The sequence below is a fragment of the Panthera pardus genome, unplaced genomic scaffold, assembly GCF_024362965.1.
Source record: "Panthera pardus isolate Hobbes unplaced genomic scaffold, ASM2436296v1 HiC_scaffold_27, whole genome shotgun sequence".
Classification (NCBI taxonomy): domain Eukaryota; kingdom Metazoa; phylum Chordata; class Mammalia; order Carnivora; family Felidae; genus Panthera; species Panthera pardus.
The window spans coordinates 124,298,350-124,316,861 of NW_026526843.1; the positions used below are offsets into that span (position 1 = coordinate 124,298,350).

An 18,512-nucleotide genomic window follows, 5' to 3' on the forward strand; every position below is an offset into this window, starting at 1 on the left:
AGTTACACACACCGCCTATAACGAGGCAAGGTGTGCAAACACACGGTTACACACCCCGCCTACAACGAGGCAAGGTGTGCAAACACACGGTTACACACCCCGCCTACCTCGGGGCAAAGTGCGTGAACACACGGTTACACACACCGCCTATGACAAGGCAAGTGTGTGAACACACGGTTACACACGTTGCCTACCTCGGGGCAAGGTGCGCGTACACACGGTTACACACCCCGCCGACCCAGGGGCAAGGTGCGCGAACACACAATTACACACCCCGCCTACCTCAGGGCAAGGCGCACAAACACACGGTTACACACAAGGCCTACAATGCAGCAATGCACCCGCACAGAGGCAACACCCCAGGAAGGATTTGTATCAAATTTTAAATGAAATTTCTGTACTGCTCCGACTTTTCAAAAAATGCCTTTCCTTCCACACCACACCAGTAAGAGTTGGGGCATTGTCTTCTTTGCTGATGTATAACCTCCTGGACTTGGTCAGGGTGCTTCTGCTGTCGTAAATGTTCAGCTGTAAGTCAGTTTTGACTCAAATAGGTAAACTACTACCACGTTTTATCAAAATAAAACTTCCGTGCGGTCCAGGGCAGATACCCCCAGAGTAGTAATGCCATTTGACGCCAACATTGCCTGAGCTGTCAATCTTTGCCAAATCAAATGGTAACAATTCTGTCTGCGTAGATGCCACTTCCTGGTTCACAGAGGACACCTTCTCGCTGTGTCCTCACGTGGCAGAAGGGGTATGGAGCTCTCTGGGGTCTCTTGTATAAGGGCACTAATCCCCTTCTGAAGACTCTACCCTCATGACCTGGTCACCACCCCAAAGGCCCCACTTCCAAATCCATCATGTTGGTAGTTCGATTGCATGAACATAGGAATCGGGGCTTGGGAGGGAGCTGACCCCAAGGTTAAGAGCATAGCACCCCTGGAATAGCTTCACGCAATCGTTTCTATCAAATCCTGCCATCATTTTGCCCATGGTAGCCATATTGCGTAGAAGATGCCACCAGCAATTTCTAAAAGGCAACGAATGTTTTGGAGATTATCAGACTGATCATTTGTGCCTCGATGTATATCGCTTGGGAAGCAGTTTTAATGACAGAGGGATTCGTTGGAGAATAAAATGGGATAGCTGTTTATATTATTATTTATGTATTAATTTACATTGTATGTTTTCTATTACCATAGGTTTTGTATTCTAGTACAATTCAAAGGGCAATTCTGATGGTGAAGTAAAACGATATATGTAAAGTCCCGAACAAAGTTCCCATTGCACAGTAGTATACACTAAATTTTACTTACTTTTCTTCAGGTAGAACATCTAGACTTTGGACAAGTTAATGAAAAGCAAGACGTGGAAGTCATGTGAACAAGCCATTCATTGCAATCCCAAAGGCTGTAAACTTTTACGTTTGAAAAGTGCACCCCATCACCGGCCCTAATCTAATGCCACAGGAGTTCTCAGCTACTTAAGCAATTACTTTAGTTACAGCACAATTACCTTTCCATGTGCCAGGGCCAAAAGGGAAAAGTAACAATGGAAATTGAAATTCAACTTAAACATTGACACTCAGGCACAATTCACGGACCGCAAAACTGAAGGGACATAAATTGTTTCCAGTTTCCCTCAACACTGAAGAGAAAAGCATGAAACAGGTAATAAATCAAAGTTTAATTTAGAAATTTCCTGGGATTATGCTTTCATTTGTGATCTTTTTATTCCAGAAGCGCTTCTAAGCCTCCCTCATCAGTAAAAGAAACATACAAGCACTTCGTTTATTTACAGATCGTGGCTGATGGGTCTGCTTCCCCAGCCCACCTCTCAGAAACATATCTGCACCTGCCACTGCTATTTTTTTTTTTTCTTTTTGTATGTGATCCTGAACAGCTTTCACATTTCAGGACAGTTTCCAATCACATGGAAATCAATTCTTCTAAATTATGTCACTCCCTGCTCTCAGTAGATAAAACGTTTTAATTGGGTGAGAAAAGGGATTTACTACTCCAACAGCTCTTTGTAAAAATTCCTTTCACTTTCTCAGCATCAAAGCCCCCGTTACTGTTGCTTCATGCATCTCTTTAACATCTGTTAGACGCTGTTGCTAGTTTTCAAACGGATTGTGCGTGAAGCCTACCCTTACATTTCTAAAGCACTCAGGACAAAATGTGTATTCTGGGTTCTCTTTGCCTCTGAAGGATGGATGGACAGCCCACCTACACGTCCCCCTGCACGTATCCAGGGGGCTTTGTGGCAGGTAAAGAGCCAAGCACCAGTGGCCCTATTCATGCTTTTTCTTCTCTGCTGTTTACAAAAAAAAAAAAAAAAAAATCAATATCCTGTCAATACCTTCCTAGTTAGTAGTTGAACCATCTTGAGAAAGGTAAATTGTCCACTTACGAATATGTTCTTGCTCTGTCCAAATCAATGAGGCTAAGAGACACGTAGATATTTAATTGAAAAATAAAAATCCTACACCTCTCAAAATCAGCAAACCACACTTATGGGCCAAATAAAGTGCTGCCTGTTTTTATCAATAAAGTTTTATTGGCACTTGGCCACACCCATTTGTTTCCAAATGGCCTATGGTACAAGGACCAAGTTGAAAACATTCCACAGAGACTTAATCCCCTACAAAGCCTAAAGTAATTACAATTTGGCCCTTTACACAAAACATTTGCCAACCCCCGCTCTAAAGAGGTACTGTCTTGGGGCACCTGGGTGGCTCAATTGGTTAAGCGTCCGACTTCGGCTCAGGTCATGAACTCGCAGTTTGTGGGTTCGAGGCTCGTGTCGGGCTTTGTGCTGACAGCTCAGAGCTTGGAGCCTGCTTCTGATTCTGTGTCTCCCTCTCTCTCTGCCCCTCGCCCACTCATGCTCTGTCTCTCTCTGTCTCAGAAATAAATGAACATTAAAAAAATAATTTAAAGGGGCGCCTAGGTGGTTCAGTCGGTTAAGCATCCGACTTCGCCTCAGGTCATGATCTCACAGTCTGTGAGTTCGAGCCCCGTGTCGGGCTCTGTGCTAACAGCTCGGAGCCTGGAGCCTGTTTCAGATTCTGTGTCTCCCTCTCTCTGACCCTCCCCCGTTCATGCTCTCTCTGTCTCAAAAATAAATAAACATTAAAAAAAAATTTTTTTTAATTTTAAAGAGGTACTGTCTTAACAGAAATATAATGGAGGCCACATACGTAATTCCAAATTATATAGTATTCATATTAAAAATTAAAAAGAAATAAGTAAAATTAATTTTAATATATTTAGCCCAATATAACCAAAATAGTGTCATTTCAGGACATGATCGATACTTAAGTTATTACTAACAAATTGTCCTTTTTTTTTCTTCATACAAAGTCTGAAAAGTGTACCTCACATAACAATTCAGACTAGCCACGGTTTGAGAGCTTGATAGCCACTTAAGACTAGCGGCCACCACACTGGTCCCTGTGGCTCAAAAGGGCTTGCTAAGTGAAAGGAGAAAAGGAAGAAAAAGAATGAATTTTTCAACGAAGGCTCCAGCTTCATGCAAGTGAAATGGGAGATTTTGGACTTTGTGTTCATTCTAAGTATATCCCAAGTAATATTTGAGACATGAAACACCATTCGCTGTGTACCTGAAATTCAGGTACTGGGTGTCCTGATTTTATCTGGCCACGTATGCCTCATCCGCTGAATCTTCCTGCTCAGTGAAAGTTCAAGAGGGAGGCAGTGAATGCAGGGGATGTTTTCCTAGGGCCTCTGGTCTGCTTGGGTTCCTCAAGTCAGCATTTAATTGATTTTGAAAATTGCTGGTGTGCACGCACTTCCTGGCCTTGGAGATCAATTAGTGCCAAATTCATCCAGCCCAGGCGCCACCAGGTGTCACACAGAAGGCGCAGGCTGCGTCCCTTAGTTCGAGTCCACAATGCCACCATCAACTCATGAGTGTACAAACTTGAATATAGATGCCGTCTTCCTCTTCAGACAGTTTTCCTTTAAAAAAAAAAAAAAATGCATGTTGTCCTACCAAGACACTATGAATACCTCACATAGAAAAGAAAGAGTCTGAGGGCACCTGGGTGGCTTAGTCGGTTGAGTGTCTGAATTCAGCTCAGGTCATGATGTCACAGCTCGTGAGTTTGAGCCCCACTTCAGGCTCTCAACTGTCAGCACGGAGCCTGCTTCCCGGCTCATGCTCTCTCACTCTCTCTCTCTCTCTCTCAAAATTAATAAATAAATAAACTTAAAAAAAAAAAAGTAGTCTGCACCATGAGGAGTCGCGGTAAGAGTGGACTCCAAGTAACCTTTTTTATTCCTATGGAAAAAAATATTTTAAGAAATCACTGTCTCCTTTTTGCTTCTAAGGAAGTAGGCCAGCACTTCTGGAAGCCTTGACATGCAGAACTACGGAGTGCATGGAGATGACCAGAGTAATGTTAGCACCTGAGAGCTGTCTGGGAATCCACACAAAAATCCAAGTTGTCAAGACCAAGCCCTGTGTGTTGTATGTCTTCCCTATACTCAAAAGATTGGTGATACAACTCAATATCCTCCACCATGGAGCCTTCTCGATGTGTCCTCTTCCACAGGCAACTCTGACAGAGTTCAAAGCCGAGGATGAAAATCAGATCGTGTGCAACAGAGTGTTGTCGGGTGAGCGAACGGTTGGGTCTGGCAGTCAGGGGACTCGGCAGATGAGTGAACCACTTGGCGACTGCAGCATGATCAAAGCTGTCAACACAGTTTGAACAAGGAAGAATGGACCCCGAAAAATGAAGGAGAAAATCATCCAGTGACAGCTACAATTATGCACTTTTCCTTTTATTCATCTTGAAAAATCATCTGGGAGAAACTTTCCACAGAAAGAACAGACAACCTTTATGTCATTCTCTTTCAAATTAATTTACTTGCAGAGCTCAAGATTCGAAACACTCTCCCATCAATCCGTTATTTAATGATCACTCAAAAGAGGTTTCTGTGCAGGATGAGAGTTATCTTTTAGGTCGAACAAAAACTATTTTTTTAACTGTGGACACATTTAGGTGGTCAAATGGGTATTAAAATCCAGGAGAAGGGTGAAACAATTCCACCCCCACCAGAGACACCCGAATCTGCAAACTTCTCTGTGTTTTTCCTGTTATTTCAGCTATATTTTCTCACAGTGTCAGTTACAAGGAACGGCATTAGGAGGACTTGTAAAGTCTCCAGGATTCTGCGGACAGTCATCAGGCTGTCCATTGGGTCAGTACTATTCTTGCAGTCTTGTTTTCCGGACAGCTTGCCCACCGCATCTGGAGATTCTCTCATCCCACAAACCAGAAAGCAAAAAACGCACTGCAGGAACGACCGACTGCAGCCAGCCACGTCACTGAGTTTATAAACAGGTGTCCTTGTCTCTCTGTGCTGGGAAAACACGGGCAAGATAGTCTGTCAGACTCTCAGATGTGTTAGCAGGCGTGAAGATTTCTTTCTCTGGTAGGTTAAAAAAAAAAGGACCCTGCCTGCTATCTCCACTTTCAAGACAGTTTTAAGTTATGCTATATTCATTCTAGAATTCCTCAGTAAGATGAAATAAAATCACTCGTGAATGTGCTTAATACCATGGAAGTGTATACTTAAAAAAAGTTAAGGGGCGCCTGGGTGGGTGTCGGTCAAACATCCGACTTTGGCTCAGGTCATGATCTCCTGGATCATGAGTTCGAGCCTCGTGTGGAGCTCTGTGCTGACAGCTCAGAACCTGGAGCCTGCTTTGGATCCTGTGTCTCCCTCTCTCTCCGCCCCTCCCCTACTCACACTCTGTCTCTCTCAAAATAAATAAGTAAACTTAAAAAAATTTTTTTTAATGTTTATTTTTTGAGAGAGACAGAGTATGAGCAGGGGAGGGGCAGAGAGAGAGGGAGAGAGAGAATCCCAAGCAGGCTCCGCACTGCCAGCACAGAGCCTGATGCAGGACTCAAACCCACGAAACCGTGAGATCATGACCTGAGCCAAAACCGAGAGTCAGACGCTTAACCAACTGACTTACCCAGGCGCCCCCGAACAGGATTATAATTTCAATATGCTGTTAAAACATGGGATTATCGGGGCGCCTGGGTGGCGCAGTCGGTTAGGCGTCCGACTTCAGCCAGGTCACCATCTCGCGGTCTGTGAGTTCGAGTCCCGCGTCAGGCTCTGGGTTGATGGCTCGGAGCCTGGAGCCTGTTTCCGATTCTGTGTCTCCCTCTCTCTCTGCCCCTCCCCCGTTCATGCTCTGTCTCTCTCTGTCCCAAAAATAAATAAAAAACGTTGAAAAAAAAATTCAAAAAAAAAATTAAAAAAACATGGGATTATCTAGACTATTCACATCATGATCCAGTTATTGTAGACTAAGGTGGAGACAAACAGAATTCCACTTCAATATTACCATAATAACCAGTTACCTCCTCAAATTTCATAGCCACACACATTTCTCCTATGTGGACACTCTTCAGCAATTTCTGTATGCAGGGAAATTGGCGTTGTTATTTTCATAAGCAATCCAATTCTTTAATGAGGATTTTACAAATCTTTTCCTACTAACAGCTAACTTATGAGTAGGTGTATTTTGGTGCTTTTTTCCCCTATGATTAAGCATTCCTTACAAAATTTCACACGTTTCCTGCCTTGGTTGGCTTTGGGGATGTTTTTCATGGTTTTGTGATTCATTAGTTGTGAGGCCTCTTGATGTCCACACAGGGCCCTTTGTGGACCTGGAGGAAGATGGGGTAGTCCAGAGGAAGGGGGGGCATGTCTGGGCTGAGACTTAATGAAAACAAAGGGGAGCACTGGTGAGCAAGATCCTTTCACAGGGAGGAGCATGGGGCAGGGCAGAGGAGGCACATGGCTGTGGGGGCTGGGGAAGGTGTTCCAAGCTAAAGGGAGGAGACTGGAAGGGAAAAGGGGTGACACCGGCAGATCTGTAGCAAGGGGGCATGTAGTGGGTTGCACGGCAGCCTCAAATACACGGGGCCAAGGGGCACCTGGGTCCCTCAGACGGTTAAGTGTGCAACTTCAGCTCGGGCCACGATCTCACGGTTCATGCGTTCAAGTCCTGCGTCCAGCTCTGCACTGCCTCTCTCTGCCCCTCCCTCACTTGCACTGTCTCTGTCTCTCTCCAAATAAATAAACTTCAAAAAAACTTTTTTTAATTTAAAAACATATAAATGTATGCATAGGTAACAAGTGCTAACTCTTGGTACCTCAGAACCTAACCAAAGAAGGAGTTTTGTAGATGTTAATAAAGTTAGGATATTGACATGAGGACATCACAGATTTGGGGTGGGCCCTAAATCCAAGGACGTGTGTCCTTATAACAGAAATGACAGGGGGACATGAGACACAGAGACCAAAAAGGCCATTCAAAGACCAGGGCCGAAATTGGAATGGTGACAGTAATAACATTCAATTATCACTTGAATTCTCTACAAAACAGAGTCTACAAGTCAAGGATTGTTAGTAGCTACCAGAAGCTGAGAGAGCTCATGGCATGGATTCTCCCCACCAGGTTCCAGAGGAACCCCTCCTGCAGACACTGTGATCTTAGGCTCATGGCCTCCGGAACAATGGGAGAATAAACTTCTGCAGTTATAACCCCCCTTCATCCCCTTACCCCAAGTTTATGGTCGTTTGTGGCGGCAGCCCAAGGAAATCAATACAGATTCATATAATCAGGTGTGCATTGCAGAAACAGCACTCCAGCTTCTATAGAGAAAGATGGCTGGACCTGAAAGATGCATGTGCAAGTTAGGAAGACTGTGGCAGTAGTCCGGGTGAGAACTTCAAAGACCCAGTCGTGACGCTGGCCAATGAAGGCAAGGTTATAAAGGCAAAGGCCTTTCACAGACATTGTGAGAGGTAGGTGTGGGCCGGAGGGAGCTCACGGAGCCAAGGACAGGAGCTCCCAGGAGGGGGGAGGGCACAGGTGCAGCTGTTACCAGAAAAGAAGCTGGGCCCCAGAGATGGCCGGGGAGGTAGGTATGGATGCAGAGGAGATTCATCGTTGCCAAGTTAAGAAACGAACAGTGTTACACCTGATGACCTCCATGAACCAAGGTCATCTACTGCAAGTGTGTGGAGAAAAGCAGGGAGAAAACCACGCCAGCCTGAAGAGGCTGGGTCTGGAGGGGCTGGGGAGGGCAGCTGAAGGCAGACTCGCGGAATCGCTGGCGATTCTCACGAGGGCGCAGCTGGGGCTGAAGATCATGATCTGGAGTAACGTGAATTCACTCGGCTGTGCAATTTTTCTTCAGCAGCCATCAGCAGTCTGGATGTGGACCAAGGACGGCAGATGGCTGGGCCGATTCAAGATCAGGCTTCCACAAAGAGCGGTACATCGCATTTCAGTTTGTTTCCAATATGAGCTCTGTTGGACCGATCGACTTCAATAAATTCTCTACTATAAACATCGGGTACCAAAAATACTCCCTAATGGATAAATCCATTGCGGTACAGACCTATGGTGAATGCTCCGATAGCCTTGAAGATGGGTGGGCAATAGCTACAGCAGAGAGGAACATCACCCACATGATGTCAGCGGACAAATGTAGGATGCCCCCAAGATACATGCAGCACAGTTCCATTAATACAAAGTTCATTCAGTTTGGGGGGTGCATACACGGAGTAAAACTATAGAGAAAAGCAAGGAGATGATGATCCCCAAAGTCTGAAAAGTGATAAAACTTCAGGTTGGTAACCATGGGGGTTTCCTGAGCAGCTGACAACATTCTCCTTCTCAACTCAGGTGATTACTAGTTGTCCTTTTTTGTATAACTCATTACAATGTATAGATTTTGAATGTTCCCTTATGTCCAGAGGTCATATGTCATAATAAAAAATGAAAGGAAAAGAGGTAAATTCTCTGTGACACTAATAACCTTTAATTACCATTTGAATTCTCTACAAAATAGGGAGTATCATTCTAATAAGCCAGGAAATACTTTTTAGGGACAAGCATTAGCAACCCAAATCAGATTTGGCTAAGAAAAACAAACAAAAAAAGGAACACATTGGTTCATATAATTGAATAGTCTGTGTGTGGCCTTCAGGTGCGGCTAGATCCAGGCACTCAAATGCTACCTATCAGGGTCTCTCTCTGTTCCTTGGCTCCATGTTTCTCAGTGCTCACTGTTGTCTTCAGTCTCAAGCACTGATAAAGAAGATGAATTTTATCATAACTAGGTTTACATGTTACCAGCTGAGCAAGCAAGCAAGCCAACAAATAACCAAAGAAAGAAACAAACCCCTTTGTCAGTAATTGTAGCAAAAGCCCATCTCCGTCTCTTTCCGGATAATCATCAGTAACAGACTCCTCCCTAAGCAGTCACTGTAGCCAAGGGATGTAACATGCTGTTTGGCCAGACCTGATCCCCAAATTTACCCCCAGAGCTCTGTCGGGGTCTGAGAGTGACAGCCAAATGTTCCCTAAAGAAACCTTACTTGTTTCAACCAAAAGACAGGTAATGGACATGGAGTCAGACAAAACCCTCCAACATCCACTACAGGTATTTCCACCTTTCTCTGGTGCCATCCCAAGCAGTAATTTCCTTTCATTTCCCACTCCTATATTTCAAACAAGCCACTTACCAAATAAAGAGCAAAGACAAACAAAAAAGACCGAAGGATTTAGAAAGAAACAAAAAGACTGAAAGAATGAGTGAATGATGCCATTTTCCCCAACCTCTGGCCTCTTGTTAATTACCCACTGGACATCTGGGCCACAGCTTATACACAGAATTATATAATTTCTACCGACTTACTGGTAATGGATTGCTGCCAGCATGGTTCCGTAGAAGAGAATGTGACATTGTGCTTGGCAGCACAGTGAAGGGTGCCAAATTGACCCAACTTCCTCAGCCTTTGCCCAGTGACCTGCAAATTCTGTCCTGGAACCTCTGGGGACAAATGGAACTCAGTGAGCTCGCTAACGTAAGTAAAGGAGGAAGATCACGAATGCCCTCGGAGGGTCCGGAGGGCCCGGAGGATCTGGGACAAGATGGATTTGCCCCAGAGGGAAAGGACAAACTCTGCCCATAACTGGCCATGCCAGTCAGTACTCTAGGATCTCTCCAAGATAATCACAACCAAGAATATCTCCTAATTACATCTGTCATTCACCAAATCCCCTATGCTTCTGCAGATGCTGCAACGCTGGATGTGAAGGCAGACCCAGGGAAATCTGAAAGTATCCTGAGACCAACTCTTTCCAGCCATCCCACACTGGAATCAAAGGTAATAAGGCTGTTGAAACCACAGCTCTAACAGACTTTAGCCTCTGGACCTCTCCTTTCTCCTTCTCCTTCTCCTCCCATTCTTCCTCCTCCTCCTCCTCCTCCTCCCCCTCCTCCTCTTCCTCCCCTCCTCCTCCCCTTCCTCCCCCTCCTCCTCCTCCTCCTTCCCTTCCTCCTCCCCCTCCTCCTCCTCCTTCCCTTCCTCCTCCCCCTCCTCCCCCTCCTCCTCCCCCTCCCCCTCCTCCTCCCCCTTCTTGTCTTCCTCCTCCCCCTCCTCCTCCTCCTCCTTCAAGATTTTATTCTTAAGTAATCTCTACACCCAAAGTCGGGCTCAAACTCACAACCCCAAGATCAAGAGTCGCACGCTCCACCGAGCAAACCAGCCAGGCGCCCCTGGACATCTCCTTTCTGAGAACAGCTTGAGGAAATGCACCATATCAGAACATCTGCATCGTCTCCCCAGTTAGAGCAGCGAAGAAAGAGAGAACTCTCCTTTTAATAATTACCCGTTACCATTTCACAACAAAAGGCTTTGTGGTTTCTGTCACACCCGATCGCCGAAGATTAAATTAACATCTTGAAAACCCACATGGTTATTCCACAAACATACCTTGGTTCCCTCCTAGGTGCCACGCACTACAGTAAACTCTGGGGACACAAACATTCATAAGACACAACTCCTGCCAAAAAGAGACTACTCAGGAAAAACTTGGCCCTGGCAGCCTTTGCACATGCCCTTCAGGGTGTGGTGAACATGGAATACAGAAGTAATCTCTTTTTTAAAAATCTCTCATCTCCCAGAAGAGAGAATTAAAACTGCAGCTGTCATTCAGGGCTCACGGCCCAGGTCTGCCCTGGCACCTGGGCCACAAGGTCTCTCCCTTCCGCATCTCCCTTCTCTCTGTGGACCAGACCCACAGGGCACCCCAGGCTGAGGAGGGATGTGAGCTCCCTCCCCACTCACCGCCTCTCCTGTAGCAAGCCTCTGAAGGCTCCTCCCCAACCCTGTTAGGGACTGACTTGTGTCCCCCCCAAAATTCTTTGTTGAAATCCTAAGCCCCACTACCTTAGAATTGGACCACATTTGGAATCAGTCCTCAAGGAGGTGATTAAATTAAAATGGGGTGATTAGGGTGGGTTCTAATCTGGCTGGTGTCCTTGTATAAAGAGGACATGAAGACACAGGCAGGAACAAAGGGAAGGCCATGTGAGGACACAGAGAGCAGTCGCCCATCCTCAAACCAAGGAGAGCTGCCTCCCGAGAAGCCAAAGCTTCCGGAAAGCCCCACCGCAGACTTCCAGTCTTGAGAACTGTGAGGGAATAAATTCCTATTGTTTACCCCCCCCCCCCACTCTGTTACTTCGACACAACAGCCCTAGCAGACCAGTACAAACGCAATCTACCACTATCAAAATTCAGACACCCTACAGAAACACTCAGGCTCTCAGGATGCCTTTTTTTTTTTTTTCTTCCCAATTTTGAAAGCTCAGGCCATTAAAATGCACGAGACTTCTGGGCCTTCAGACTGAAATAAAGGCGGGCGGAACCACCCCTGTTCCAGCAGCCCCACACAGGGCCCCCAAGTCCGAAGACCCTTCTTCCTCCACTGACAAGTCCCCAGACCCTTCTGAGACGCGGCACAACCTGGCTTGGAGAAGCCAATGGAGCGCTTACCGAATCTGGCTTCACGCGACGGTGACAGATTGTGAACTATACATTTGCCAATTTTCCCCCTGTGCCAGACCATTTTTAAGTTCTGTGTGCACAGAATGGCATTTAAAGGCCTTAAATATCTCTCCAGGGAGAGAAAAGAGCAGAAAATGGCCCCCAAACCTCACATAATATCATCAAGAACAGCTGAGGCAGAGTTTGGGTGGGTTTTCTGTTTGTTTTTTGTGTTGGGGGGAGTGCTTTTGGGTTGGTTGTTTTTGTTGTTTTGGCTTTGGGGCTGAAGGGAGGGAACAGAACACACAGGGAACCTAGTTTACAGGAAGGTATTTAGGAAAATCACTTGTAGATGAGAGGAGGGGTAGGGCTTGGGGACCCCTGGATTCCAACTGCTTAGGCTGGAGGGTGAGCGAGTTCCAGGGACTGTGATGACCGGGCAGTCAGCTCAGCCCCTGGGGACGCCCAGTCTCCCCTCAAAACCCACCACCTTCCCTGGACAAGTGCTTGTTTTTTTTTTTTTTGTTTTTTTTTTTTTAAGTGTTTTTTTAACCAGCACTTCCTGTTATGCTGGAGGAAGGCAGGGGCCGTTTTATTATTAAGCAATTCTGTTTTAAAGTTAACAAAAAAGAAAAAAAAAAAAAAAAAACAGACCATATTTCTACCAGGCTGGAATCGGCCTTACTCAAGCATCCATGTTTTAAATCTCATATTTTCTTAAGCCCTAATTAAGCCTTCCAAGAGCTCGCTATGTTTAATTTGCATTCTGAAACAGAAAATCTAATGTGTTTTAACATTGTCTGCTTCAGCTGAAAAGGAAACTGTAAATTTATACAGTCTGGTTTAAAAAAAAAAATTGGCAATTGCATCTTAATGAGTCTCTGGAATGGGGTTGGGCAGAGCCCCAAACCTTGTCTCTGGCCTCCTGTCCCCTTCTTCCTCCACTTTCCATGCACCTCCTTCTCCTCTTTCCACCCTTTCCCTCCCCCTCTCCCTCCTCCCATCCCCCTCTTCTTCCTCCACTTCCCCTTCCCATCCCCCTCCTCTTCCCATCCCCCTCCTCTTCCCATCCCCCTCCTCCCCCTCCTCCCATCCCCCTCCTCCCATCCCCCTCCTCCCACCCCCCTCTTCTTCCTCCACTTCCCCTTCCCATCCCCCTCCTCTTCCCATCCCCCTCTTCCCCCTCCTGTCCTCCCCCTCCTCCCATCCCCTTCCTCCCATCCCCCTCTTCTTCCTCCACTTCCCCTTCCCATCCTCCTTCACCTCCCATCCCCCTCCTCCCCCTCCTGTCCTCCTCTTCCTCCCATCCCCTTCCTCCCATCCCCTTCCTCCCATCCCCCTCTTCTTACTCCACTTCCCCTTCCCTTCCTCCTTCTCCCATCCCCCTCCCCTGCCTCTCATCCCCCCTCCTCTTCCTCCACTTCCCCTTCCCATCCCCCTCCTCTACCTCCCATCCCCCTCCTCTCATCCCCCTCCCCTGCCTCTCATCCCCCTCCTCTTCCTCCACTTCCCCTTCCCATCCCCCTCCTCTACCTCCCATCCCCCTCCTCTCATCCCCCTCTCCTGCCTCCCATCACCCTCCTCTCCCCATCCCCCTCCCCTGACTCTCATCCCCCCTGCACCTCCCATCCCCCTCCTCCCATCCCCCTCTCCTGCCTCCCATCCCCCTCCCCTGCCTCCCATCCCCCTCCTCTTCCTCCACTTCCCCTTCCCACCCCCCTCCTCTACCTCCCATCCCCCTCCTCTCCCCCTCCCCCCTCCCCTGCCTCTCATCCCCCCCTCCACCTTCCATCCCCCTCCTCTTCCTCCACTTCCTCTTCCCATCCCCCTCCTCTTCCCATCCCCCTCCTCCACCTCCCAACCCCCTCCCCTGCCTCTCATCCCCCCCTCCACCTTCCATCCCCCTCCTCTTCCTCCACTTCCTCTTCCCATCCCCCTCCTCTTCCCATCCCCCTCCTCCACCTCCCAACCCCCTCCCCTGCCTCTCATCCTCCCCTCCACCTTCCATCCCCCTCCTCTTCCTCCACTTCCTCTTCCCATCCCCCTCCTCTTCCCATCCTCCTCCTCCACCTCCTAACCCCCTCTACCCATATCTGTCCTCCTTCACTGTCCATCCTGCCTCCTCTTCCCATCCCCCTCCTCCACTTTCTATCCCCCTCCCTCCACCACCTCTGTGCCCCCTCCTCCTTCGGTTTCTGCGCCCCTTCCCTGCCCCTCAGTCCCCCTCTGCCCTCCCCTAGTCCTCTCTGCTTTCCCCAAGCAAGCACAGGCTTCCTCCTCCTCCCTCTCCTCCCCTCCCCGCCCCCACAACCCCCTCCCTCATCGCCTCTCGGTGGGCGGACGGGTTTAGAAAGGTCACGTGGCCCCCTTGGCCTCCCGGTGGGGTGAGGGGGCCGGCAGCCGAACCTGTTCTTTGTTAAGAGGTCAACGCAGGCGCCCAGCAGAGCCGAAGGAGTTACCGATGACCTTCGAAGAGCAGCGCACTCGCAGCACCCCGCCCCCACTGCCGCCCCCCTCGCCTGCCTGCCGGGCTTTCACAGTGTGCGGTGCTCCCCAAACGGCTCACCGTTTGGGGGGGGGGGGGGGGGGGAGAGTGGAATCCTAAGTCCCGGGGCGAGGGGTGGGGGACTGCGGTCCCAAGCAAGCTGAGAAACAGGAAAGGGCCACCCCCCCCCCCCCAGGATGCGCCAGGTTGGGGGTGGGGGGCTGGCAGGAGGGCCTGGGGGCGGGTGCACGTGTGGGACTGGAGGTAGAGGGGGAGCTCCTGGAGGGAGGGGGGAGTTCTGAGCGGTGGAGGCGCAGCATCTACGGAAAGGAAAGCCAGGCCCAAAGGGTTCGCCCGGGTTCAGCCGGCATCCGGCTGGGGGGGGGCCTCAGTTTCTGCTGCACGTCAGGAGGGGGCTGTTCCCGCCCGAGAGCCGCTGGCGACTGCCCAGGCCCGGCCTTAAACCCCCGCAGGGGAGGGGGGGACCCCGGTGGAGGCTGCGCCCCCCCCACACACAATGCTGTGCGCAGCGGTGAGCTGCCCCCCCCCCCAGAACGCCCCTGCGCAGCCTGGCCTGGTGTCGTTGGGAATGGGGGGGACCCCCGCGGGAGACTGCCTGCCCCCCCCCCCCCAGACTGCTGCGCGCTGGACTGGGGGCTCCCCTAGATCGCCCCCGAGCAGCCTGGCCTGGTCATGGGGACCTGGGGATGAGCCGAGTTCTTCCGCCACCGGAGGAAGTCTTTGTCACCCCACTGTGGGCTCACCGTTGCACGTGCTGACGATTGTTCACTCTTCCTCGCAGAAAATAACAACGTGGCCAATTTTCTGTCCCAGGAAGTAGAAATTCGCGGAGAAAACCAGCGTTAGCGTTAGCGCGAGTGCCTTTTTGGGCAGAACAGTTTAACATCCAAAAATGCGAGTTGGGGGGAGGAAGGAGGTGAATAATAAAATAGGGCTCTCGGGATGGAAATGGCTTAGCGTTGTGATTTTGTTACCCAGCCTTAAAAATATTTTTCTAGGTCACTAAATATTGTTCAAAAGGCATGCTTTCAATGATGGCTTCAAATTTGACAGCATGGAAGGTTAAATGCCAGCGTTTATTAACCATTTCCCTGTTGGAGAACGTTCCTTTTGTTCAAACGTGAAGAAATAGATGCTAAATTATACCGCCTTGCCTCGCGTAGTTATGTAAGTAACCTTTCCCACTCTGACTCTCAGTGCAAGAAACGAATACACTTTGCTCCTGCCGTGGCTAAGCGTGTTGACTTTGCTTGCTTTTGGAGTTTCCCATCCCCCTCCTCCACTTTCTATCCCCCTCCCTCCACCACCTCTGTGCCCCCTCCTCCTTCGGTTTCTGCGCCCCTTGCTGTTTGAAGCTTTCTGGGTATTACAGAAAGGAAGCATTGGTCGAGTGACCAAGCCAAGGGCTGCTGTTTGTCCTTTGAGACCTCAGATCAGAGAGGAGAGCAGCCTAGTGGGGGTGGAAAGGATGCTTCGGGTGCCTGGAGAGTGTGGACGATATCCAGATCTCTGAGTCTTGCAAGCAGCCTGGGTGGGAAACTCCCTGTGCCACGTTCCCTGGGATATCCAGCAAAGCCTGAGTGTTTATGGTAAGGAGTGGAAATTTTCCCTTCTGCTACATTCTCTGCTAAATACACAGCTTTTGTATTTATACACACATGCACATTTTAGGGGAATGGTGGCTCTCACCGATTACGTGTAAATTGAAGGCCTTGAAAGGCACAAATCTCAATGTGCTGGGACAAGCTGGAGGCCTCTCCTGCAAAGACTACAGTCACCTCCCGTTGATGACAAACTTCACAGGCCTGGGAGGCATCACATTCAGTGGTCTGTCGGTCGGGTCATTGGCTTAAATGATTCCCTCTTTTTGTGCCAATCACGTGAACTGTGTGAGCAAATTGTTTCCCTGACTTACTTCACCCCACGTTTTAGTATTGCATATGATAAGAAGAAATGCTAGAACAATAGAGACGTCCCTTTAACTGAACCTCACTCCTATCTGTGTAGTGAATGAGAATGAATTCCACAGCCATTCTCCTACCCCTTTGAAACACACAGTGGGGGGTGGTTCTTTTATTCTTTTATTTTTTTAATGTTTATTTTTGAGAGAGAGAGAGAGAGAGAGAGAATGAGCAGGGGACAGAGAATCGGAAGCAGGCTCTAGGCTCCGAGCTGTCAGCACAGAGTCCGACGTGGGGCTCGCACCCACGAACCGTGAGATCGTGACCTGAGCCGAACTTGGACACTTAACCGACTGAGCCACCCAGGTGCCCTGGAGTTTTGTTCTTTTAATCAACAACTTCAGTGTTAGAACATGATCAATTGTACGTATGTACTCAAGAGAAAAGAAAACATATGTCCACATTCTTCATAAAAGCCAAAAGTGGAAACAACCCAAATGTCTTATCAACAGGTTAACAGACAAGTTGTAGTCTTATCCCTATTACGGAATGGTATTCAGCCATAAAAAATAACGAATTCCTGGTGTGTGCTACATAGTTGAACCTCAGAAATGTTACACTGAGACACAAAAGGCTACTTATCATATGATTCTGTTCATACAAAATGTCCAGGAAAGATTAACCAATGGAGAGATAGTAAGTAACTTCATGGTTGTTGCTGTGTGTAGAGTGACAGCTGATGGGTACTGGGTTTCATTTTGGGGTGATGGAAATATTCTAAAATTATATTATAGTCATGATTGTACAACCTTATATATTAAAAAAAAATCAAAACTGAATTGTATACTTACAGTGGGGGATTTTTATAGCATATTAATTATATCAATAAAAAGTTTAATTCTTTTAATGCTTATTTATTTTTGAGAGAGAGAGAGAGCATGAACAGGGGAGGGGCAGAGAGAGAGGGAGACATAGAATTGAATGCAGGCTCCAGGCTCCGAGCTGTCAGCACAGAGCCTGACACGGGGCTCGAACTCATGAACTGCAAGCTCATGACCTGAGCCGAAGTCAGACACTTAACCGACTGAGCCACCAGGCGTCCCTCAATAAAAGTGGGGTTTTTTTTAACGCTTTTAAAAAGCATTTTTAAGAGACAATTTGTTCAGGCACTGTCTCTAAGTGAAAAGGGGACGCTGACACAGACCTATTAAAGATAAAATACCTACCAAATCGGCCGCCCTAGGACTAGCACATGCTACAGTGAATCTGTACCAGATACTGGCTTTTTCTTGGAGATTTTTCTCTGAGATCCTGTGCCTACCTGGACCTAAGTCCTCCTCACTTTATGTTAGCATTTGGGCACAGTCCTTGCAATGGTTTGCTTCACTGCTTTTCCCACATATGCTGTGAAATAATCCATAAATCTATCTCCTTGACGGATTTATGCAGTTAACCCCCAATTCCTCAAGCTAGAGTTTCCTCGAGCTGAGCTCACCAAACTTAGCTGAGCTGTTTCCATCATCCTCACCTTTGCCACGTGTGACATACTATTTTTTCTTGTTCCACTTACGTTTCATTTTTTTGATGCTGATCATCACCGACCCCACTAAATTCACACCCAGGTAGTTGTTTGAGAAGCCATCCCTCCTTCCCCAGTTTGAAAACTATGAGTCCGGTGGGGACATTAGGCAATGACTGCAGACAGTTTTGATTGTCACGGCTGGGGGAGGGGTACGACTGGCATCTAGTGGGTGGAGGCCAGGGAGGCTCCTCAACTCCCTACAGTGCCCAAGACGGCCCCCAGCAGAGGACAATCTGCCCCCAAACACTAACAGTGCCAGGACAGGGAAATTCTGCTCTCAGTGTTAGGAATGTTTCCAGTGTCCTCATCCACTCAACGGGTCTCATAGCTAACTCTGAAATAAGGTGGAAGGAGGGGTACCTGGGGGGCTCAGTTGGTTAAGCGTCTAACTTCAGCTCAGGTCATGATCTCACAGTTCATGAGTTCAAGCCCTGTGTCTGGCTCTGTGCTCACAGCTCAGATCATGGAGCCTGCTTCGGATTCTGTCTCTCTCTCTCTCTCTTTCTCTCTGCCCCTCCCCCTGTCTCAGAAATAAATAAGCAAAAGTAAATAAATAAAATAAGCTGGAAGGAGAGAACTCTCCAGAATTCATAAGGGTAACATGCTCCTGCCTCTTCTTC

The 18,512-nt window shown here is 48.1% G+C and overlaps 1 protein-coding gene across 1 annotated transcript in view; it reads right to left on the reverse strand.

Annotated features, from left to right (window-relative positions):
• The window catches only part of LOC109248352 (uncharacterized), a 50,552-nt gene extending 34,973 nt beyond the window's left edge, over window positions 1–15,579 (reverse strand). The window contains exon 1 of the mRNA XM_053891896.1: window positions 15,153–15,579. Coding sequence (XP_053747871.1) covers window positions 15,153–15,295 — 143 coding nt within the window. The 5' untranslated portion in view covers window positions 15,296–15,579. The remainder of the gene's footprint in view (window positions 1–15,152) is intronic.
• Window positions 15,580–18,512: the final 2,933 nt, after the last annotated feature.